The following is a 25,690-nucleotide window of genomic DNA, read 5'->3' on the forward strand; positions in this document are numbered from 1 at the left end:
ACTCGTACCTAGCTATATTAAAGGTATGCAGTCACATCTTCAATCGAAATTTTATTCTAATTACTCTGGAGACTAAGATGTGTCTGATACAGTCCATAGTCTTTGCAGTTACTTGTTATGTATCAAGAGAGTTGGACAATGACAAGGGAGGATAGAAGGAGAATTGATGCCTTTGAGCTTTGGTGTTGGAGAAGAGTATTGAGGGTACCATGGACTGCTAGGAAAACAAACAGATTCATCCCAGAAAGGGTTAATACGGGGTGCTCCTTGGAGGCTAGGATTCTGAGGCTCCGTCTAACATACTTTGGACATGTTGTGAGGAGAGACCGGTCCTTAGAGAAGGACATCATGCTTGGGAGGGTGGAGGGACAGCACAGGAGAGGAAGGCCCTCTATGAGGTGGATTGATTCAGTGACTGGGGTAATTGGGATGGGAGTGTCGGAGACAGTGCGATTGGCACAGGACAGAGCAGAGTTTAGGGCTGTTGTACATAGGATCACAAGAGTTGCAAGTACCTTGACGGCACATAACAACAACAGCAACTCTCCTTTGCATTTTTGTAGTAATTCTGCTCTTGGAATAGAAAAACCCCAGTATCCATAATATATTTATGTAGTAGCTCAGTCTTAAAATTTCTGAATTGGTAACCCATGCCACTAAAAATGAATATGGCTAAATTCAGGCTAGATTTAGAAGAGGCTATGACACAAGGGATATCACTGCTTATGTCAGTGGATCTTGGCTGAAAGCAAAGAATACCAGAAGAATGTCTGGTTTATTGACTATGCAAAGGCATTTGATATATGGATCACAACAAATTATGCTAACATTGAGAAGGATGGTAAATCCAGAACATTTACTTAAATTTCATTCATGTGAATACCGTACAAAGATTAAGAAGCTTTTGTCCAAACAAAGCAAGGGTTTAAAATCAGGAAAGATGTGCATCAGGATTGTATCCTCTCTCCATACCTGTTCACTCTGTATACTGAGAAAATAATTCAGCAATCTGCACTCTTACAAAAAAGAACATGACATCAGGCTCAGAGGAAGACTCATTCATCAGTAGCCTACATTGTGCAGGTGACACAACTTTCTTGCTGAAAGTGGGGAGGACTTGAAGCGCTTGTTGCAGAAGGTGAGAGACTACAGCCTTCAATACAGATTAAATCTCAACATCAGGAAGACAAAAATTCTCACAACTGGACTGGTAAGCAACATCTTGATAGATGGAGTAAAGATTACTTGGATCCACAATCAACACACTTGTACCAGCAGTCAGGAGATCAGGAGATGTGTTGCATTGGGAAAATCTGCTGTCAGGGACCTCTCCATATTTACTGGTGAACAATGATGGCAGTATGAAGATTCAAGTGTACCTAATTCAGGTCATGCATGGTCTTTTCCTTACTTGATGTGTGTCTGTGAGCTGGACAGTGAATAAGGATGACAGAAGAATTGATATCCTTGAGTTGTAATGTTGGAGAAGAGTACTGAATATTCAGTGCACTGCCGGAAGAACAAAAAGATAGATCTTAGCAATAGGGCAGCCGAAGTGCTTCTTAAAACGATAATAAAGCTTTATCTCACATACTTGGGCATGTTGCTAGGGGAGGCTGTTCTTTGGGGAGAAATTTCATGCTTGGAAAGGTGGAGGCTCAGCGAAAGAGAGGAAGACCTTCAGACAGATGGATTGAGATAGTGACTGCCACACAGACCCAACTATGTCAGAGAGGAGGAGGATGGCACAGGGCTCAGATCTGTTCATAGAGTCACTATCAATTGCTTTCGACTTGACAGTATCTAACAACAATAAGAAATAATTTAGTATTCATTTAGCATCCTTTTTAACATCCTGAGTACCAAAATAACATTGTTCAGAAGTAAATAGACTTGTTCTATCTCATTTCTTGGATTCTAAAGGACTGAAAGTACATTTAATTTATATATAAAGTATATTTTTTTTCACAGTTTAGGGAACACTTATTAAAGCAATAATTTAATAATCCAAATTGCATTTTCTTGTTCAGTTATCAGTTCTTTCATCTAAAACAGAAGTGACATTCTGAGCTATTCCACAGTAAAAAATTACAAAATTAAAGAAAGGAATGCTTTCAATTTGTATAGTTTGCTGAAAATTCTAAAATATAAAAACAAGTTAATGATTTATAGACCCTGGAGGAAAGTACATTTTTAACATTTTTCATTCAACCATTCCTATTTTTTGGTGGGGGAAGCAGGTCCTGTGTTGCTGCTGTTGTATACTGTCGAGTCAGAACCGACCCATAGCTGACCCTCTGGTGGGTTTTCAGAGGCAGTTAATCACATGAGAGGAAATTGCCCATCCTTCTCCCCTGTAGCAGCTGGTGGATTTGAACTGTGTGCCTTCAGGATTGCAGCACAGCTTCTTGCCACTAGGCCACAGTGCTCCCCTATTATGCTTTCCATAGAAGCATAATGAATGCTTCTATAGCATTTATTTTTATACCCACAATGCAATTGTACTTTTCTCACATCCTTACTGTAATTCTGATTTCTGTTAATCATTCCATACCTCTCTGCCTTCCCTTTCCTTAGTGCTATTATCCTGATCACTCTATATTGCATATCCTTTGCCTATCTTAACACTTGATTGTGCTAATGCGAAACCTATACTTGGACCAAGAGACAGTCATCAGAACAGAGCAGGGAGACACTGGATGGTTCAAAATCAAGAAAGGAGTCCGTCAGGAATGTATTTTGTCTCCACACCTTTTCAATCTGTATGCAGAACAGATCATCCAAGACGCTGTGCTGTACAAGGAGGAATGTGGCATCAGGACTGGTGGAAGAATCATCAACAACCTGCGTTATACAGATGACACAACCCTGCTTGCTGAAACTGAGGAGGACCTGAAGTGCTTGCTGCAGGTCAAGGGTTGTAGGCTTCAATATGGATTGATGCTCAGCATCAGTTCTCACCGCTGGGCCAATTGGTAGCATCAGTATGGATGGTGGAGAGATTGAGATAGTTAACAGTTTTAGTTTACTTGGTTCCACAGTCAACACTCTTGGTAACAGTAGCTAGGAAATCAGGAGACGAATTGCATTGGGAAAGTCAGCTGTGAGGGACCTCTCAAGAGTACTGAAGAACGTCGGTGTCAGGCTAGAGACTAAGGTGCTCCTGATCCAGGCTATAGTCTTTGTAATTACATACTATGCATCAGAGAGTTGGACAGTGAATAAGGATGATAGAAAGAGAATTGATGCCTTTGAGCTGTGGTGCTGGAGAAGAGTGTTGAGTATACCATGGACTGCTAGGAGAACAAACAGGTGTGTCCTGGAGAGGGTGAATGAAGCCAGAATGTTCCTTGGAGTCAAGGATTCTGAAGCTTTGTCTGACATACTTTGTTGCAAGGAGGGACTGGTCCTTGGAGAGGGACATCATGTTTAGAAGAGTGGAGGGGCGGTGCAGGAGAGGAAGGCCCTCGATGAGATGGACCGATTCTGTGAGTGGAGTGGTGGGAATGAGTGTGTTTGAGAAGGCGAGGTTGGCATAGGATAGAACGGCATTTAGGGCTCTTATACATAGGATTGCTAGGAGTCACAAGCAACTCGATGGCACATAACAACAACAATTTCCTATTTGCTAATTTTTACTCCTCTCATCCTCTCTTCCCATCTTGGGAACCACCCAAGAATGATTCTGTGTGTAAACCTTTCTCAGCTTAGATTTATTTGATACAATTCAGTTTAGTTGTTTATTAATTTCTTTTCCTCAGCAGAATGAGAGAGATCTTGACTGGCATTTCTCATTGCCAGATCTTTTTTTCTTGACATAGAGATTGAGCCTTCTCAGGAAAGGTGACAATCTTCTTTATCCACTGATCGAGTTGGGACTTGGAATTAGTGTGAAGGGGCATAGGGCAACACTGAGGATCCTCCTGTGACATTCCCACTTGCACCTGAGTCTTCCTTAGCTCTGGGCAAGCCACTTTATGGATTTGGAGCCTTATCAATTTTTCCTAAGACTACCAAGAGAAGAAGACCCAGGATGAGATGGGTTGACTGAGTGACTGGAGAAAAGGGATTAGGTCTGTCGGAAACAAGGAGATTGGCAAAGGATAGGACAGGATCCAGAGCTAATGTACACAGGATCACTATGAATTACAGGCGACTTGACAGCACATAACACCACCACCACCTTTCTCATGTTCTCCATCATCACCAGTTTCTTCTAAGATTATCTCTGCCAGCTCCATGATTCATCTCTTTTTTTTTTCTCTATGATCATCTCTTTTGCATTTAAGAAAATAAGAACCATGTTTTCACCTCCGTTCTAGGCTCTGATGGTGTGGGCTGTTTGCCAGCAGCTTATGTGATGTGCTTGCTATGAGACTTTTGGATGAAGTCGGTCCGGTCTCTCAGAGGTGGAGCTCTAGGGTACTACACACTTACAGACATGCACAACATCCGGTCTTGCTGGGCTGTTGCTGGCTGGCCGTTTTTACATCCCTGCTATTCCTCCTCCTCAACTCTCCTCACTCAGATGCTAAAGCCTCTCTTAATAACTCTCTAGCATTAGTTCTGACCTGCCTGTTTCCTTCTGTCTGGAGATGGCTTCCAGATTTCCCTCCTTCTCTCCCACTTAACCCTCTTCCTTCGTCTCACACACTCTTTGCTTTATATTTCTCCTTCTTCCAGACACATATATAACATGGTCAATGCTGCTGATCCCAGCTGTTCTGAATCTTACTTATAGCTTAGGTTCCAAAACAGATGGGCCTAATGCATCCTAGAGGCTGTGCCAATTTTCCCCCACATGAAAACAAATCACTAAAAAGCTTTGGAAAATTGTAGAATGGTTTTGGGGTTTGACTATTCCCTGTCTTTTCAGTGATTCGTTTCTCCCACTCCTCCATTTCTTCCTCACCACAGTATATGTTTCTGTCTCTTCTTTGTTTATTGTATTTAGCAAAAACTAATTCCTATAACCTTATCCCCCATTTTTATCCTCGCTGAATACAGAAGAATGAAAATTTCACATCATTTAACTTTGCTCATAGGTGGTTCAGACAGAGCAAGGGAATACTTCATGGTTTAAAATAAGCAACAGTATGTGTCAGGGTTGTATCCTTTCTCCATATCTAATCAGTCTGTATACTGAGTAAATAATTCAAGAAGAAGCTAGATTATATGAAGGAGAATGTGGTATCAGGATCAGAGGAATACTCATCAAAAACACATTAATGCAAATGACACAACCTTGCTTACAGAAAGTGAAGACTTGAAGGGCTTAGTAACGATAATCAAAGACTGCAGCCTTCAATGTAGGTTACACTTCAACATCAAGAAAACAAATTTCCCCACAGCTGGACCAACAAGCAACAGCATGGAGGGAAGATTGAAGCTCTTAACAGCTTTGTTTTACTTGGCTCCACAATCAACATTCCTGGTGGTAGTAGTCAGGAAATCGAAAGACGTGCTGCATTGGGCAAGTTAGAGACATCTTTAAAGTACTAAAAAACAAAGATATTCATTTAAAGACTAAGATGTGTCTGACCCAGGCCATGGTATTTACAGTGACTTTGTATGCATTTGAAAGTTAGACAATGAATAAGGAGACTGAAGAAGAACTGATGCCGTTGAATGGTATTGGTGACTAGTATTGACTCTATGTGGACTGCCAAAAGAACAACCAAATCTATTTTGGAAAGAGTGCAACCAGGCAAAGATGGTGACACTTCATCTCCGAGAAGACCTCATTCTTGGAAAACTAAAGGATCAGTGGAAGAAAGGAAGACTCTCTGCAAGATGGTAATCCACAATGACTGCAACTCGAGTATGATAGAGATTTCAAGAATGTTATATGATATGGCAGGATTTCCGTTTGTGTGGCATCCACTTCCTAAACCACATGCCTCCGGAAACGAAGAACTTTCGTAAATGTTGATAGTTATAGAAAGGCTTCAGGACTTTTATTCATAGGGTCGCTATGAGTCAATCAAAGACAATCAAAAACAACAACAACACGTAAAATAGGTCACAGACTGGAATGCATGTGCATACAGTCACACATATATTTTTAAATAAATGCGAATAAAACTTAGACAAAGCAATGCTTGACTTTGCACTACGTGATGTACTCTGGTTTCTTCCACTTTATTCTCTGTTCTTTTGTTCCACTGTTTTCTATTTCAGTTTTCTGAGGTGCTGGTTAGTGGTCAACTAAACTATTATTTAAACCTCCACCTCAATAAGAGCTGGACAGTGACTAGGGTTGATAGAGAATTGATGCCTTTAAGCTGTGGTGCTGCAGAAGAGTGTTGAATATACCATGAACTGCTAGGAGAACAAACAGGTTTGTCCTGGAGAGAGTGAAGCCAGGCTGCTCCTTGGAGGCAAGGATTTTGAAGCTTTGTCTGACATACTTTGGACATGTTTCAAGGAGGGACTTGTCCTTGGAGAGGGACATCATGCTTGGGAGGGTAGAGGGACAGTGCAGGAGAAGAAGACCCTATGAGATGGATTGATTAATTGATTAATGGGGGTAGGCATGTCAGAGACAATAAGATTAGCACAGGATAGAGCAGGGTTTAGGGCTATTGTACATAGGGTCGCTATGAGTCACAAATGACTCGAAGGCACATAATAACAACAGCCCCAATATTGGGTTGTGTTTAGGGAGCCCTGGTGGTATAAATATAAGGGATTGCGCTAACACAAAGACTCAAGCTCTCTGGCAGTTCGAATCCACCAGTGGCTCCCAGGGAGAAAGACAACAGTCTCTTGTAGTGCTATTTACAGCCTTAGAAAATTAAACTAACAAAGGATCATCTTTGAGTCAGTTCTGACTGAAAGGCAGTAAGAGAGAGAATAGAGTTGGGAAGGAGGGAGATCTCATAGCCTATTGTGTTAGATGTTGTGCTGCTAGTTAAAAGTCAGCTGTTCAAATCCACTAGCTACAGCAAGAGAGAAAGATGGACAGTTTTCTCCTGTAAAGATTTACAGTCTTAGAAACCTAATGGAAGGTCACTGAGTAAAAATCAACTTGATGATAGTGGACAGAGCTTGTGGAACACTGATGGTACATTGTTTAAAGTATTTGTCTGTTAACCATGAGGTCAGCAGGTAGGTAGCATAAGTAACTTCATAGGAGAAACTTGTAGCATTCAGCTTCCATAATAGTTGAAAACATTTCCCCAAGACGACAGCTCTTTAGGGAGCTCGGGTGGCTTAGTGATAAGAACCTGTACTGCAGTCCTGAACACATACAGTTCAAATCCGCCAGCTGCTCCACAGGAGAAGGATGGGCACTCTCCTCCCATGAGATTAAATGCTTCTGAAAACCCACCAGAGGGTCGGCATTGGGTCAGTTCTGACTTGATGATACTCTGTAACAATGGCCCTTTAAACACCCTTCCAAACCTGGAACTAACCCTATAGAGATCACCTTTCAGCCAATAAATAGACAGAACTATAAAATCAGCACTAATACTCATAAGGAACATAGGTCAGAGAGCCGTTCGATACGGCATGAGCAACATCTGCCCCAAAACAAAGCTTAAAAGACAGGAAAGACGGACTGGTGGAAATTAGGGAGCCTGGAGAAGAAGGAAGAGTGTTCTAATATTGAGGGGATTGGGACTAATGTCACAAAACAGCAAAAGGTTCACATTGTTGAATGGAAGACTAAATTTGCCCTGTAAACATATAATCCAAACCAGGGGGAGAGAAGATTAGCTGCCGTGGAAACTGAAGCAGGTCTATTCTGCCATATAGAGTGACACTACGAGGCAGAACTCAATACTTTAAGAGCATTTGATCCTCCATTTTTTCTACATGTTAAATTACCTGGGGCACTTATTTAACGTAGAAGCTCCTGTACATCCCTCCACCTCAAGTAAATGCAGGTCTGCCAGAGCAGCTCAGGAATCCAATATTTTAAACCAGCGTTCCAGAGGATTCTGATGCCAACTGATTTGGGGTTTTCAAGACTCACATGTAGAGAAATTGCTCTTGTGGATTTATGAGCGGAGCTGCTTATGGTTTCCGATCACACACTTGCTTGAAGATGGAAGATAAATTGTGGCTGTCCTTGGAATCCAGATAGAGACTTTGCTCGCGTGGGAATGGCCACCGTCACCTGCACCCGTTCCTAGATTGTTCCTCGATCTCATGCTCCTTGCTCTCTCTCGTTCTCTCTCACTGTTGTTTGTTATGGTCCTTGTGAAGGCAGAGAAGGGGTTAACCCAGACCATGGAGAGTGAAGGCACTTAAGGGTCATTTTACAGAGTGGCTGGGGTGTGGCCCAGCCATTCAGTAGGTGCCCAGAGCCAGTCCCAAATTAGAATGGGGTGGGATTCAAAACTGCTTTTCCTATTCAGTTGCCTTTCATGTGTGACCACATGCAGTGTGTCAACATGCTTTCGGGCGCCATTAGACACCAGCAGTTTTCTCCCTCTGGGTTCACGGACCCTTGGTATTCCTGTTATGTGTTGTCTTAGAATAGCTCAGTGCTCTGGGGCTTGGGCAGCTGAGCAGTGCCCATTAACTCTTTCCTCACCAGGGCTTTGTAGAAGCGAGGGGTTTGGGGTTGAAATATAACAAGAACTGTAATGAAGTATGTGATTGGTAGTCAGGATATCTGGGTTGCCTTGCTCTGTCACTATCTCTGACCTCGGGCTCCTTAAGCATTAATTTCCTCACTCAGAAAATGACAGGCCTGGTCTCAGCCAACTTGAAAGTCTCTTTGAGCACTGAAAGTCCATGATTCTATTTTTTTGTACCCTCTGGCTTTTCTCCGTGCACTTTAAAAGTCTTCCCTTTTAGAGCCTCTGCTAGGCAGTGCCTAGGAGACTCAGTGAGCTTAAGAATTTCCAGAGAACCAGCTGAAAAGTTAATAGCAGCAACATGTATTCCTGTTGAGCACATTAATGAAGTGGGGAATCTATAAAAACAAAGCCATTGCAAACACTGGATAAGGCCTGGGAATTTGAGGATGGGCTAATCCATTCAGAAATAACTCTAGCTACTTTGGGGGTTTTTCAAGTGTGACTATTGAGCAAATACATCTAGTTAAAAATACGATAGTTATTGTGATTATGTCTTTGCTTTCTAGACAGAGACGCTGTGAGTGGATGACTTAACTTTATTTTCTTCTAATTTATGGGACCTCCAGGGGGAGGCCCATGCTCTGTCAGTTCTGGAGTTAGTTCCTTGTTTCCTTCAGCATCTATAGTAGGCCTTTGCTCCTTGGAAATCGCTACATGTCTTGGCATTCTCTGGTGTAAAGAGCTTCCTAGTGCAGGCGCCTGGGTCCAATAAGATGCGCTCCACTCCTGGCATTTCTGTATTACTGGTGCCAAGGCCCCCCCCTGTAGGCTGCTTTCCTCCCCTTTTCTCTCTAGTGATAAAAGGTCCTACAGGCTACACCCTAGGGAAACCTCCCTTGTCTCTGTCAGGTCTGTGATGAGATTATTGTTGTTATTCTGTACCATCAAGTCAAAATGGGCCGATACCTGACCCTCCACCAGGTTTTCAGAGAGTTAGTTGAATGAGAAGATTGCCCATTTTTCTCCCTTGAAGCAACTGGTGTATTCGAACCTCGTGCCTTTGAGATTGCAATGCAGGGCATTGCAGCTACTTACCACTAGTCCACCAGAGCTGTGATGTGATAAGATGAAGGGGTGTTATATTCCTTCTTTAATCCCCTTACAACTATTTGGATTGTCCTGAGGAATCCTTACATAGTAGTCTCTGCATTGTATCATTACATACATATATTTTAGGGGGATACAGGTTGATCTATGATAAAGTATAATAGCAAATGATGGCAATACTAAGTTATAATTGAACTACTTCACTGTATTAAGTATTTACTTTAGTATTGTTTTGGTTTTTTACTAATCATCCCCTTGATTTTATTTTCACAACAGCCCTGTGAGTTATACAGGCCTACTCTGCATTTTTTTTTTTTAAATTTAAGAAAATGAAGAAATCTTAAGTATTAGAGTTCTTCTGAGACTTACCTAGTGTGTGGCTACTAAGTATCAGAAGTGACACTGAACAAGGTCTCAAGAATAGCTCAAGGTGCTTTCCAATTTGACCTGTTGTTGTTGTTTTTAAGTGCCGCTGAGTTGCCTGTAACCCATAGCAATCCTACGTACAGTGGCTCTGAAGCCCGCCCTGTCCTGAGCCAGTCTCAGTAATTCTGACACACCTGCCCCCATTGTCCCGTTTACTGTATCAGTCCATCTCATCCGGAGTCTCTCCTGGCCGTGTGCCCAAAGGATGTTCAAGACTCTTCTCCAGCACCACAGCTCCAAGGCAGTGATTCTTCTTCTGTCATCTGTATTCATTGTCCAGCTCTCTGATGCATAGCAAGTAATTGTGAAGACCATGGCCTTGATTAGTTGTACCTTAGTCTCTAGACTGACATCATTGCTTTTCAGTACTCTACAGAGGTCCTGAATTATTGAATTCAACCTACTAACCTGGAAATGGACCAGACCATCTCATATACCATCCAGCCCAGTAAGATTTTATCAGTAAAGTGTTGACATGTTTAATAATATGCTGTGGAGCCCACATACCACCAGTGGTACTAATTCCATCACTCAGCAGCCACCCAGCGATGGAGCACAAAAAGGTATGTGGTAGAGGAGCTGAAGAGGCCACATTGATGGAAGCCGAAGATATGAGCCGTTCATTACCTGAGTTGTAATCTTACTGTGCTCAACATTGAGAGGGTCTGTGTAGCTAGCTGTGTGACATCGGTCACTAGTCAATACTGATTACGTACTCATTCAATTCCTGGTGATAGGTTTTCATTGAATTTCTTTAAATGTAGCTTGCCCTCAAGAGACTTCCTTCCCATTTAGGCAAGATAACCATCAAACTAATACCTGAGAACTGATCTTCATTCCACTTAGCTCCATAGTCATACTATTTTCTTCTTTCCGTATTGTTATCTTAAGCCATGTAAAGGCACTCCTTCTCTCAGAAAGAGGCACTCAGGAAGGGGGAGTCTAAATCCTGTAGATCCACCCATTCTTTCCAAGTGGCTTATTGGTACTTAGTGTACTTAAGTACCATTTGCCAGCCAGATAGAATTGCTGACTATGGATCAAGCTTCTCCCCTATGCCTTGGTGCCTGGTCGGTTCCTGCTTCCAAAATGGTAGTTAGTGTTTTGAAAATGAGTGTGTGACGTCATTCCAGTTTGACACAGATGTGTGTTTATTTCTCTAGAATGAAAAACCAGGGTGAGCCAGACTGTCAGCCTCACTCACCTTCTGAGTTGCATTCATTTTCAAAATCTGCTGCCACATCTGCTCAATATGTTTTTCTTCTGTATGTTTGTCATGTGCTGTAATTACCTATGGGACTTCTGGCAACATCTTAATTAATGAGAGAAGAAAAACTGAAGATACAATTGTAGAGTTAAAATTCTCAGGTTATTCTATGAAATGTGTGGATCCAACTGTCAACTTCATGGAGCTGTAAATTCTCCTGAAGCTGAGAAACATGTTTAACTCATGTTGTCCATCTTTGCTCACACCTTTATTATGTCTTTTGATCTTGCTATGGAGTTTTAGTTTTAATTTCATGAATTAAGACAGATCAGGTCGAATGACCATAGCTCATTCTTTTGTGGAAGGAGGGATCTTACAGGGAAGAAACAGTACAAAAGTGAATATCTATGCCCCTAGTTTTACCAGTAGTATTTGGTAGAGTGCCAAGTCTTTACCTCTTCAGCATCTAGATTGTATTGAGAGGATACAAGAAAGGCTTAGTGTTAGTGTCTCTTTGTTTATTTCTCTCTATAGTTCTACCAAAGGAGCTCTGATGGCGTAGTCCGTAGTATGTTGCACTGCTCATCAGAGGCTATATGTGTGTGTCTCTGGTGGCTCAAATCTATCAGCCGATTCTCAAGAGAAAACCCTTTGGAGGGTCAGCTATGTTCTCACAACAACAACTAGAAAGATAGGCAGTTTAGAGACCCTATGGACAAAAGAACCTTGTTCTATCCTGCACCATCTTTATACTTCCTAACACACAAGAGCCCATTGCAGCAGTCACCACACCAGTCCACCTGGTTGAGAATCTTCCTCTCCTTTGCCGATCCTCCACCCTTCCCAACATCATGTCTTTCTCCAAGGAATAGCGTCTCTTAGCAACATGCCCAAAGCATGTGAGGTAAAGCCTCATCATTCTTGCCTCCAAAGAGCATTCAGGATATACCTTCCCTAAGACATATCTGTTCTCTTGGCTGTCGATGGATGTTTTGTGCTCCTTAGTACCATAGTTTAAAGGCATCAATTCCATTAAGATTTACTCCCTCCAAAACCCAATAGAGAATCATTATGTGTCTGACCAGCTGGAACTGACTTGAGGGCAGTGAGTGAGTGAGTACATGATAGTTCTAAGAAAGGAGCTCTGAGGACACAGTGGTTAAAGACTTGACTGTTAACTAAAAAAGATCGGTACCATGCTCCAAAGAAGAAAGATACAGAAATCAGCTCCCTTAAAGATTTACAGCTGATCAACCCTTAGGCAGTTCTACTGTATCTTATTAATTGGTCTAAGTCAAAGAGACTCTGATGGGATAGTTAGTTTGTAAGTATTTGTAGGGCTAACCCAAAGACTCTATCTGGCAATTCAAAGGCATCTCACTGTGTGGATCATAATAAATTGTCGCTAACATTGATAAGAGTGGAAATGCCAGAACACTTAGTTGTAGTCATATGAAACCTAGCCCAAGAAGCTGTTGTCCAAACAGAGCTAGCGAACACTTCATGGTTTAAAATCAAGAAAGGTAGTGTCAGAGCTCTATCTATTATTCATTCCTCTTCAGTCTGTGTGCTGATTAAATCACTGGGGAAGCTGGACTTTATGAAGAATGTGGCATCAGGATTGGAGGAAAACTTACAAACAACTTGCTTTAAATAGATGGCACAGCCTTGCTTGCTAAGTGAGCTCTGGTGGCCTGGTGGCAAGAAGCTGCACTGCAATCCCAGAGGTACACGGTTCAAATCCACCATATGCTCTGCTGGAGAAGGAGGGACAATCTTCTGTACCAGTCAGATCCGATTTGATGGTACACACACACACACAAAATAATAAATTTTAAAAAAAAAAAAGTTAAAAGCTGTGGTGCTGGAGATGAGTATTGAATGTTCCATGGACTGCCAAGAAAACAAACAGATCCATCCTGGAGAGGGTTAAACCAGGCTACTCCTTGGAGGCAAGGATTCTGGGGCTTTGTCTGACATACTTTGGACATGTTGTAAGGAGAGACAGGTCCTTGGAGAGGGACATCATGCTTGGCAGGGTGGAGGGACAGCGCAGGAGGGGAAGACCCTCTAGGAGGTGGATTGATTCAGTGACTGGGGTAATCAGGATGGGTGTGTCAGAGGCAATGCGATTGGCACAGGACAGAGCAGGGTTTAGGGCTGTTGTACATAGGGTCGCTATGAGTCGCAAACGACTCGACAGCACATAACAACAACAACAACAATAACAACAACAACAAAAGTGAATAGAACTTGAAACACTTGCAGCAGATCAAAGATGACAGTCTTGTAATGTGAATTACATCTCAACATCAAGAAAACAAAAATTCTTACCACTGGACCAATAGACAACTTCATAATGAATGGAGAGAAGACTGAAGTTGTCAGCAGTTTCGTCTTGCTTGGATGCACAGTTAACACCCTTGGTACCAGCAGTCAAGAGAAAGAAAAATCTACTGCACTCGAGAAAATCTACCATTGAGGACCTTTCCAAAGGGCTAAGGAGAAATGATGTCAGTTTAAAGACTAAAGTGAACTTGATTCAAGACATGGTCTTTTCACTATGCTCTGAGTCTGAAAATTGGACAGTGACTAAAGATGACAGCAGAAGAATCAATGCCTTTGAGATGTGGTGTTATGACTATTGAATACCTCATGGACTACCCAAAGAACAAATAAGCATGTCTTGGAGAAGGTGCAACCAGGCGTGCTCCTTAGAGGCAAAGATGGCAAAGCTTCATCTCACATACTTCGGGCATATTGTTAAGAGGGTCAAGTCCTTGAAAAAGGACATCATATTTGAAAGAGGTGGAGGATCAGAAAAAGAGAAAAAGACCTTCAATAAAGTAAATTGGCACAGTGACTTTAACAGTGAGCTCAAGTATAGCAAGATACAAATATATCAGATGAGGATGGTACAGGGTAGGACATTCTTCATAGGGTCACTAAGAGCTGTATTCAACAACAACGTTCTGTGACTTCCCAGAAGGATGATCGGTCTCCTCCTGAGAGATTCACAGCCTCAGAAAAGCAGTGGAGGGTCAGCTGTGAGTTGGTTTTGACTTGATAGCCACAAGCATGAGTATAAATCAGAATTGATTTGGCAACAGTGGGTTATAGTTCCAAGAACACTAGTACCAAGACATGGGATGCAAATGAAGGGAAGAAACCAGTTAACCAGTTCTGCAGAAGCTGTATCAAAGACTAATGAGAAGGCAGATGTCATAAGACCACCATGGCGGGATCATAGTGGGTTCACTTAAGCTATTGTATGCGCAGGCAGCAAGAGGAAAAGGAGATATGGATTGCTCCTGGTCTAGAGCAGGAATGCCATGTCTTGGATCCTAAGAGGTCTGCAAACTTGGGAGAAGCAAGTCAGAAACAAAGATGTTAATCATCATATTCCCTATGCCGGGAAGAGTGCTTGGCACATACTGGTGCTCAGTCATGACAAAATCAGACAGAAGCCAGGGACTCAGAGGAGCCTGGATAATAACAGGTCAGAAATGCAGGTAGGAAATCTGCACAGCAGGATTCAGACCCCATGCTTGCCCCATGTGGTCACAGAGTTATCTGTGGAGTGATGTAGAGAAGAACTCCCTCTCTCCCTTGAGCACTGAGTGGGATGGGCGGGTCATTTGAGGGGACAGCAAAGTCCTCACCCTGGGTCTTGATAGAGATCCACAATGGCTCTGACCAAACTCAGAAGAACCTTAGGCCAATAACTACCCAGGAAGTAGGTATTAAGCACTTAACAGATGTCAGGCACCGGGAGAGTCCAATTCATCACTTCAAAGCAGATTCCTGAGGCCCCAGCTCTGGGACATGCCCTGCTCCCAAGGGTGTGGCTGAGCTTCTCAACTCCTCCAGAGCCACAAGAATGTCATTTGCATACAGTTCTTCCCTCAAGCCTGATTATAGGGGACAATTTAGACTATTTTGAGTAAGGTGGGTACACCACTGCTTGAATCCTTTCTAATCATCTGTCTAAGCTCCTGCAGACAATTTGTGGTAATAATTTATTCCTAAAATTCTCAAAACTCTTTTCTCCACACATAGAAGACAGCCACTCCTCAAAAATGAATATGATTAGGTTCCAAAGATCAGACCATTATTTGAGAGTGGGATCCCTCAGGCATTGTGGACTGCCACTGTGAGTTGTAGTCAGCGGCACATAACAATAACCACAACTGGAGTAAACAGATGCTCACTGTCACCTGGCTGTGCTCCAGGCTTTTGTGTAGAGCCCTGTACCTCGTCTGCCCACCAGCACCAGAGATCTACTGACCTAGATCCACTGGCCTGGGAGATAGACCTTGGTGACAGATGGCTCTGAGCCTGTGGGCACGCGAGGCTCTGTGGAGGTGCCAGAGAAGGAAGCCCCCTTTGGAAGAAGAGATTTCCAATCACGCAGCAGCTCCACCTCTATTGCCCCCACCCCTGCTGCTTCAGCAGAGTCGAACCGCCTCCTGCAGGCCACCTGCCTGCCCCTGGACTTGTTGAGGCCCATCTCTTCTCCCATTCTTGGGCGACACGAACTGCTGGTGACCAGTGGGGCTGCTTTCTCTCTTGTTAACCTTGTCCCCCCCCCCCCACCCCTCCCGGAGATCCTCATTAATGCTAAAATAGTCACATGATAACTTGGTCACAATTTGCATAAATGCAAAATGTCCACTAACAAGAGAGTTGATAAGTGAGGAGTTGTTAGGTGGTGTGGAGTGTGTCTCAACTCTAGCAGACCCATGAACAACAGAACAAAATACTGCTCCATCCCACCCGCCATCCTCACAATGTCTGTCCTACTTGAGCCCATTGTTGCGGCTGTCGTCGCTCCTTCTCATTGAAGGTTTTCCTTCACCAGGGACTCATCACCCTTTATAACATCCCCAAAGACATGTCGTCTCGCCATCTTCATAGGTTTTGCCTTTGTCTGTCTTTTTCTCTCTCTAAGTTTTCCTCTTCTGATCTCATTGCTGGCAAAGCCGAAGCTGGGGCTATGCTAGGGCCAGAGAAGTGTGCCTGCCCACCCGCCCAGCCGCCTGCCTGCCTTTGAAAGATGCCCCCAGGCTGATGCTATACCGCTGGGGCACACAGCCACTGCCAACCATTAGAATCTTTTTCAAGTCAGCTCCTACCTTGGTGATTCTTTGCCCTCCTTCTTTTAAGACCTTCCCCCAGCAAATCCAAGCCATCCTCTAGCTTATCTGGGTCAGCAAGGGTCTGATTTTATGTATGGCACTGTCAGACCATAAATCCCAGCAGCTTTGCCTCTACACAGCCTGTCTGCTTCTGTCAGCATCAGCAAAATGCATAATAGAGAAAATAAGCCAGAAAGGCTAATAACACTCATCTGAATAAAATAATCTCTTTGGCTGCCTCAGTTCATTTCGTTTCAATCAGGGTGCCAAGAGAGAGTTTAGATTTAAAAAAAAAAAAAAGGAAGCCTTGTTGCTCGTTCCCTGTCCAACCATCACTAAACAATTCCTTTTATCTTTCGTGTGCCTGTACAGTAGTTTATCCTCCTCATAGAGGAAGCTCTAATATATTGATGATATGTCTGACTCATATGGAGGGGGTTTCCCCTCATCATCATCATTTTTATTTTTATGTAAAAATATATATAAAATATCATTTTATAAGTGACAAACCGTATTTTTCTTAGATGTATTGATATTTGCCATGTCTGTGTATAGACTAGCAGGTTTAATGGGAATTCTAGAAAAAAGGGGGTGTTTGGTGGAAGTTACCACAGCGCCTAGGGTCCCTTTGGATTACTTCTCTCAGCTCCAGCGCGAGTTTCCTTGTGTGGAACGCAAGACTTAGCATTCCTGCTCATCCCTTAGGGGAAGGACAGTGAAAGATTACATTCTGCTCCCCTGTTGCTATTTCCCTCACTTCTTCACGGAGACTTACAGCTGCTTTGTTAATTGCCTGTTGCTGCTGTCTTATCCCAGTCATTATTTGCTGAAGGCTGTGCATTTTCAGCAGGCTGAGCACTTGGCCCCAGCCCAGGGCTGGGTAAAGACCATGTTGGAAATTGATGAAAGCTGAGTCCTAGTTTGTTTGGAAATAAAGAAGAATAACATTTCCTCACATTTGTATAGGGCTTTATTGTTGACATAATACTTTTGCATCTGCCGTTTTCATTTGGTCAACACAACAGCCCCATAAGGCGGGCAGGTCAGAACTGTAGGTCCAGAAGGGAACACACAACACACTGCGGAGTAGAAGGTCAAGCCCATGGACATGCTTTGAATCCCGGCAGCATAACCATAACTGTGGTGTTGCTCTTGAATCCACTCTGACTTACGGTGACCCCTCCTGTACAGAGGAGAACTGTATGCCTGACCCGGAGAGTTTGCATGGCTGTGACCTTTCAGAAGCGGGTTCTGAGACAGCTCCACGTGGATTGGAACCGCCAACCTTTGAGCCAGTGGTTGAGTGCTTACCTATGTGTGCTACCCAGCAGCTGCTCATGATACAGCGCCTTGTACTGAGATCTTCCAGGGCTTTACAGTCACACCTCATACTTTAAAGATCCTTAGGGAGCTAGTTGTCCACTGACCGGCAGTGTGTCCGTTTTGCAGATGAGGCAGCTGAGACTAAACAAAAGAGGTGTGGAGGGGGCAGGGGCAGGAAGGAGTCTGACAAAGAGGCCAATTTTACAATGTGTGCTTCCTTCTTGATCTTGTAGAGAATCCCTCTGAGCATTTCATTGCCGAGTTTATTGAACATTGCTAAGTAGTCTAAGTTGTGGGAGAGAAACTAGGCTAATGTATTCGAATTGAATGATTCAGCTTTGCAGATTTCGCTCTTGCCGTGCATGTGCAATGATAATCTCTGCTGCAGATGCTCAGCCAGCTTGTGACTTTCTGGGGCTCCTTCCTTTTTGACTCCACAGTCATTCCTTCTCAAGTACAGTATTATGTTTTCTTGCTCTTGCTCCTGAAAAAAGAATTTTAAGTAAGAAAAATACTTCTGGATATTTTGTCTGCTTTTCGGGGCTTAATGGCTGAGGAGGTTTGCAGCTGTTCAGCACATTCCTATGGGACACAGGCCCTTTTTCTTTAACTGCCCGAGTATTACACTACCTGAGGCTCTAGGGGCAGGGAGAGTAAAGAGACTGTACAAACAAATGATAGATGGAAAAGGTATAAAGACAAATTTCAATCTCCTAACCAAACGAAGTTCCCTTGGCTCCTGCAGCCCCAAATAAAACAAGGCGGCGAAGTCGGTGGAGCAGGAAACCACTCTGGCAGAACCTTAATATGCTCCCTATGAAATCACGTCTCGTTGACTTGCTTATTTTCCAGCCTAAAGTGTGTTTCATCTTTGGAACTTGTTTCTAAACCAGTCTTTGTGCGTGTTGGCTGGAAACATTGTCTGTACAGTGGATCTGTGTTTCCCTCCTCACGCGTTCCTTTCCTTTCTCCTGTCCCACCATTATCCAAAAAGAAATAAATGAATTCATTAAAAGGCTTAGGTTGAAAGAAGAGCTATGTCTGAGAAAGTACACAGGCTCAAGGAACCAGAAAAAGCATATGAAACACTGCAATGATAATACAAGAGACTGGGAGCCCCTGGAAAAACCTAGCAGGGTCTAATACTGTTACTGTTCTGAAGCTGCGTTCTCCTTTTTTAAATACAAATTTTGTATCATATCCCAGTATATGAAACAGACCAAAGCAGTGTTTTATTGCTATAAGGCTACGTCTTTAGTAAAAAATTTATAAACACTCCTTAATCAATCATGAGAACAATAAGACTGTTTATGAACTGAAACTCTTCAAATTGGAATTATGAATGAGAGTTGATTTAAGACCTGTTTCAACACCCAGATTGTTTCGGATTTGGGTTTCAGTTGCCTAATATGAAGAAGATCTTGATTCACACCTAAGAATTGTTGTAATCATGAGATAAGTCATAAAGTAATTTGATTTAGACCCAAAGGACAACTAGGATAAGGTTTCAGCCATATTGCCTAACAGTTATTCCCATGCTCTGTTGTAAGTACTGATTAGATTAGACCCCCAAAATACTTATTAGATAAGACCCGGAAGGAATAATGAGCACAGAAACAATTGATAATGAGTTCCTGTGATGTTAGGATGTTGATTCTCATTACATCACCTTGTTCCTGCTGTGGACCCAACACAGGTTCCTGAGCTTTTGTGGCATTTGGTGTCTACCTGTTGAGTCCTGTACCTACCTCTGCAGGATTTTACCCAGGGCAGGTTCCTGAGCTTTTGTGGCATTTGGTGTCTACCTGTTGAGTCCTGTACCTACCTCTGCAGGATTTTACCCAGGGAGATGCATGCAAGCTTGAGTTTACAAACAGGCTGGTTTCAAAACTACCTTCATGCTAAGCAGTAACACATTTTTCCAGAAGTTCCAGTTCATGTCGTGAAAGCAGCAAGTTCTTTATTCCGACTCGTTAGCAGTTCGGGATGACATGGGTGTGACCTCTAGCACAGGGAGCCGAGTCCCAGGGCCCTTGTTCATTTTGAATGTGTACTCGTTCAGATGGATGCTTTACTATAAATGACAAGGCACTTTATTTTAAAAGATGCCCACTCTAACTCATTCTTTTTATTAGTCCGTTTTCATTTCCTCAGTCTTTCTTCTTAGTGTCCCCAGGGGGACATGCTCTGTATCCTTTTTCATAGTGCTGCTCAGTAATACCTCCCGCTGCCACTTGTGATGTGTGAGCTAGCTGGCCCTTTGTACCTATAGTAAAGCTTGCTTTGGTCAGCTTTACGTCCTACTCTGTTTCCTGCATTAGACTGTGCCATCAGCATTTTTGTACCTGTTGAAGCACTTAATATAAGAAGTTCTAGTTGTTGATTAGTCAGTCACATGTCTGCCTGCAGCTCCTTGGGAACAAGGTGGATAGTCCCCTTCAGTAAAGATTTACGGTCTTGGAAACCAAATAGGGGGTTGCTGTGAGTTGAAACCAACTCAACAGTGGATTTTGGAAAGGTCCTGGTTAGGAGCCCTGCTTACACTTGGTGATTAAGCACTTGACAGTCCTAATCAGAAGGTCCGTGGTTTGAACTCAAGCAGGAGAAAGACTTGGCAGACTGGCCCTAGAAAGATGACAGCCTCCAAAACCCTATGGAACAACTCTATTCTGTACTGTAGGGTCCTGAGGAGTTGGAATCCACTTGACAGCAATACTTGGATTTTGTTTATGAAAGTGCCAAGTACTGCAAACTGTTATTTTATGTTGTTGTTGTTTTGTTATGTGTCATAGAGTCATCTGCCACTCATAATGACCCTATGTACAACAGCCCTAAACCCTGCTCTATCCTGTGCCAATCTCACTGTCTTGGACACACCTAGCCACATTACCCCCAACTCACTGAATCAATCCACCTCATGGAGGATCTTCCCCTCCTGCGCTGTCCCTTCACCCTCCCTGGCATGATGTCCCTCTCCAAGGACTGGTCCCTCCTTGCAACATGTCCAAAGTATATCAGATGAAGCTTCAGAATCCTTGCCTCCAAGGAGCAGCCTGGTTTAACCCTCTCTAGGATGAACTTGTTTGTTTTCTTAGCAGTCCATGGTACATTCAATACTCTTCTCCAGCACCACAGCTCAAAGGCATCAATTCTCCTTCTATCCTCCCTAGCCATTGTCCAGCTCTCTGATACTAGCGAGTACAAAGACCATGGCTTGTATCAGGTACAGCTTAGTCTCCAGAGTTACACCATTGCTTTCAGTACATGTGGGATTGATTTGTGGTAATAGTTTCATGTGTATAAAGCACTATGGCAGCAGATCTCCCCCAACCCCCACCTTTCTTTCCAGCCAACAAATATCACAACGTGTGTTCTCCCAAGAATATAGACACATTAAAGCAATTAGAAATCTAAGGTTTTAGAGATCTGCCTTCTTAAAAACCAAGTATACTTTCCCAATAATATTCCAAGCATACTGAAGGACATGAATATCTGCTCAGAGAGCCCAATACCTAATAAAAATGAAGAATCTTCTCCAGTCAAGATTTGTAGGCTTGGAAACCCATCAGAGAGCCTCCATTATTTAGGATTTTATAATTGAAATCAGTTTGGAATCAATTTTATAATTTTCCAGCACATGGAAACATCAGGTATAACTGAAAACATCTGCTTAAATTTCTCACCATTTTGAATTTAAGAGTGTTTCCTGTTCGCTTTTTTTTACATGCTAAATCTTTTGAAAGGGATGATTACATGTATTTCTCCCTTCCATTTAGCATATTGTCGTGTCTTTTAATTTCTTTATTTGAAAGATAATCTGGGCATAATGTTGCCATAGTTCTTGGCACATTGGACACGTAACTGTTAACTGCGTTATTCATAGACACACAATACCTAGAGTAGCAGCAAATACAGAAAATTTAAATTTGACTATGACAGTTCATAGGGTCGCTATGAGTCATCTACGACTCGACGGCACCAAACAACAATAACAACAATGACAAAGAGAGAGCTGTATTGGCCTAGTGGAAAGGAAGTTATGCTACCAAGCCGAAAGTGGGTGATTTTCATCTGCGGCCCTTGGCCAGGTTCAAATTGTTTTCCTGTCAAACATTCTTCTAGGTGGTATATCACTGGTCTGTGAGTTGCTATAGAGAGGTAGCTCGTGGTTGCTGTGATGCTGAAGACTGTAACAGTGATGTGCCAGTTGTGGTAATGGGTACCCATGGTGGACAGTGTTGGCTGGAGCTTCCCGAATAAACCAAGCTTGGAAGCAGGAGCGGCATGCACTTCCGAAACAGCTTGCCTCCGGAAACTCTATGTACGAACAGTGCTCAGGCCGTTCGTTCATAGGGTCGCTATGAGTCGTCTACGACTCGACGGCACCAAACAACAACAACAACAACAGCATGACAGTTCATTGGTTAGAAGCAGCTACCTAGGGAGCTCTGGTGGCCCAGTGGTAAGAAATCACGCCACCAAACCCAGCAGCTCCTTGAGAGAAAGATGGGCAGTCAACTCCTATGCAAATTAAAGCCACACCTGCCAAAGGGTCAGCTATGAATTGGTTCGGCCCAACACCACAGTTGAACGGAGTTTTTATTTGTTGGTCTGGTCTAGGTATGATTCATTATTAATGGTTGCCTTGCTGAAGAGTTGGAAAAGCTTTTCTAAGTCACATTCCGTGGTCTACAAATCAATCACAGGTAGTTGGCAGCATCCAGTCTTGAATAGGGGCATTGCTGACTCAAGAACCAATCTCCCTCATCTCTATTATATCAAGAGTCTCACTGCAGGGAAGAAAGAGGTGAAATGGAATGAACAGATTGTGACTCCTTGCAGTGCTGAACGACACACTCGACTTTGCATTTACTATCTTGGTGTTTACTGCCAGCATGGCCACATTTGACTCTGTCACCTTGGGCATGGTGGTTAACCATGCCCACTCCTATTTTCTTTGTTTGTAAAAGATGGTTAATAATAGCCATTGATTAGATGTTAGGAGTGTAAATTAAACAGCATACCTGAAGGGCCAGACTGAGTGCCATCATACATGGTACAAATATATGCTGTTTTCTATTTCTGCGCATAATGCAAGCTAAATTCCAAGTGCAGAACTTTCCATTGCTTAAATTACTGCTGTGAATGGAAGAGGCCATCAAGAATTGTTCTGGATCACAATGTTTTCATTAGAAACAAGTGACTAGATTTGGCCCTTTCGTGCACCACTTAAGCTGTAGACATTTCAGGAATAAGTATGTTCTGATCTGGGTGGTGCACCTTGTTACATGGGTCATGAGGCATGAAATTATGCAGTTAAAACCACCTCAGTGTGATAGCTGTGGTGGCCTCGTGACAAGAAGCTGCACTGCAGTCCCGAAGACATATGGTTGGAATCCACCAGGTTGTGGATTTCATCTTCTGGAGAAGGAGGAGCAGTTTCCTCCTGTGCCAGTCAGTTCTGACTCAACCGTACACAACGAAAAAAGGAGAAAAGAAAAAAAAAATCACCTCCATGTCGTCTATGGAATGGAATAATTTTCAGTGATTCCTCTCCACCCCTACCCCGTGACAAATGCCTTTAAAGTTACCTTAGTGAACCATTTTGTTGTTCGTCTTCCCCGAGTCAAATCTAACAATTTTGTGATAGTGTAGTCACCTATGGGCTGGTGATGTTGTCAGAAATGTCATTATCCACAAGGTTGTTGATGCGAATCAAATGGCTGGTTCTAATGGGATAACTCGGAACTGTGATTCTGGTCTCTGACTCCCTCTTACCAACCCTGAACAAGTGACAACCTGTCTGAGCTTCAGTTTCCTAATGAGTGGAATACTCACAGCCCTTGCTTTTGTGACAAAGTCTTGGGGCTTAGGTGCTACAATACACATCAAGAATTGTGCGAGTTCCTAGAACATGGTAGGTGCTCAGAAGATAATCTTGCTTCTTCTCATTCCTCTCACTCTCTCCTCTTTGGTTCTTGTTGTTCTTATCACCCCCTTTTTCTCCAAGGGGGAGAGCCTTGAGAGAAGAATACCAGAGATGCCATCCTCAAGCAGCTTGATTTCTGGGTTGGTTTTGATTGCTGTGATTTTGTGACATTATCTGTGATCATAACCATTGGCCCTGGCTACTTAGCCACATTGATTTTTTTTTTCTTTTTCTTTTCTTCCTCCCTCCTTTGTTGTTTCTTTGCAGGAAAGACCAGAACGTTCTTTCTCCGGTCAACTGCTGGAATCTCCTCTTAAACCAGGTGAAGCGAGAGAGCCGGGACCATACCACCTTGAGCGACATCTACCTGAATAACATCATCCCTCGATTTGTCCAAGTCAGCGAAGACTCAGGAAGACTCTTTAAAAAGGTATCTACGTTTTCCTCATCAGGGTACTTCTTGGTGGGTGGAGGAGGAGAACAATGGAACAGATTTACTAATGAGAGAAAGGCTATTTAATTGATTCATCAAGACTTTGAACCTCACCATGTTACTGGCGGTGCCTTACCAACATGCCTGTGGAGAAAAAGAGGTGGATTGGCACACATTTCTTCCTTTGTGAGCCAAATTAATAGGGGCCCTGGGAAAGGAGCCGTTTGCCAGGAATAACCTCAGGCTGGCAAAATAATTCATGATCTGAATATATTAATAATGGCTGTGTTTGGTTGGTTTCCACCAAGTGATGTGGGAAGCTGTGCGGATTCCGGGGTCTCCAAGGTCATTGCATACTTTCTTGTCATTTATTTAGCACGTTCATGCCTATTTTTTTAATCACTTCCTTTCCCAGGTTCTCATCTTGGCTAAGGTGGACCCAGGAACTTCCATTATTCGTATCATGACTTATATTTTGTCTTTGGGTTCCTGCATCCTCTCTGGGGTTCAAAGATAATTACAGTTCCTTGGGTGAAGGTTGAGTAATTCAATCGAGGACAAGCTCACAAGAATTGTTATAATCAAAAGCCATGTGCTAAATCCACCTTAGAATCATTGGTGAGGTCAGCTTCTTCGAGAGTGAGGAGCCTGTTTCCTAAGCTTCCTCACTGTGAACTCTTGGCAGTCATTTATGCATGAGGTTTGGCAACAAGTGGTGCAAAAGTTCCCATGCAGTATGTCTAGCCTTCAAGATCAGACATCCCCACATGACTTGTGAAGGCAAATAATCTCGTGTGTTAGAGGGAGAAAGTGAATAATTAGGGCTATTTGGAATTCACTGGTTTCCACTTAACAAAATCCAGTGTTAAGATTTGAGTCTGGATAATAAAATTAAAAAAAAAAACCACACACAGAATTTTTTAAAAATTTAAGGCTAGAATAGAAAGGACTTTGGTAATGAAGATTGCAGTGGATAGAGCTGTAGCTTTTGATCAGTTTGGCGATTTTTAAAGCTTTCCAGATACAGAGAATGGAGTTTCTTCCTTTTTTTTTTTTAACCAGCCTGGAAAAAATTGACTTAGACTCTGCCATCTGCATAAGGGGCTTTCCTGTGTCTTCGTGGTAGGATATTGAGAGTGCAGACATCAGACAAAGAAGGAAGAGAAAGAGAACGCCTCCCCAAAGCCCACTGGCTATTTTTAGTGGCCCTGCTGCTCTGTGGTTGGACCACACTTCGTTTAGGACTGAGGGTGCTTTTCACTGTCTCATCCATGGTTCCCAGCATCTGTTCTAACTTGGTTGTCATCAGTTTGAATTATTCTGTAGCGCGCGCGCGCGCGCGTGTGTGTGTGTGACCAAAATGAAAACCTCCTTTAAATAAAACCGTGATGGTAACCACATACCACTTCACCTCTGCTCCATAATTTTGGCACTTAGACTGTCTTGAGAAGAAAAGGGGTTGACTGGTAATTCCCATTCCCTTTTCTTTGTTCGTCTGAGAAGAACATTTATGAGAGAGATGCAGCCATCGAGATTTCTCTCCCACGCCTCAGCTCCCTTCTCTTCCAGCCCTGGGGGATTGGAGAAGAAACA

The 25,690-nt window shown here is 43.0% G+C and overlaps 1 protein-coding gene across 3 annotated transcripts in view; it reads left to right on the forward strand.

Annotated features, from left to right (window-relative positions):
• The window catches only part of SRGAP2 (SLIT-ROBO Rho GTPase activating protein 2), a 306,462-nt gene that overhangs the window by 143,234 nt on the left and 137,538 nt on the right, over positions 1–25,690 (forward strand). For all 3 annotated transcript variants that reach the window (XM_006887926.1, XM_006887927.1, XM_006887928.1), the window contains exon 3: positions 23,932–24,094. In XM_006887926.1, coding sequence (XP_006887988.1) covers positions 23,932–24,094 — 163 coding nt within the window. The remainder of the gene's footprint in view (positions 1–23,931; positions 24,095–25,690) is intronic.

This window comes from Elephantulus edwardii, unplaced genomic scaffold, assembly GCF_000299155.1.
Source record: "Elephantulus edwardii isolate Elephantulus edwardi_28Jun2011 unplaced genomic scaffold, EleEdw1.0 scaffold00063, whole genome shotgun sequence".
Lineage (NCBI taxonomy): Eukaryota > Metazoa > Chordata > Mammalia > Macroscelidea > Macroscelididae > Elephantulus > Elephantulus edwardii.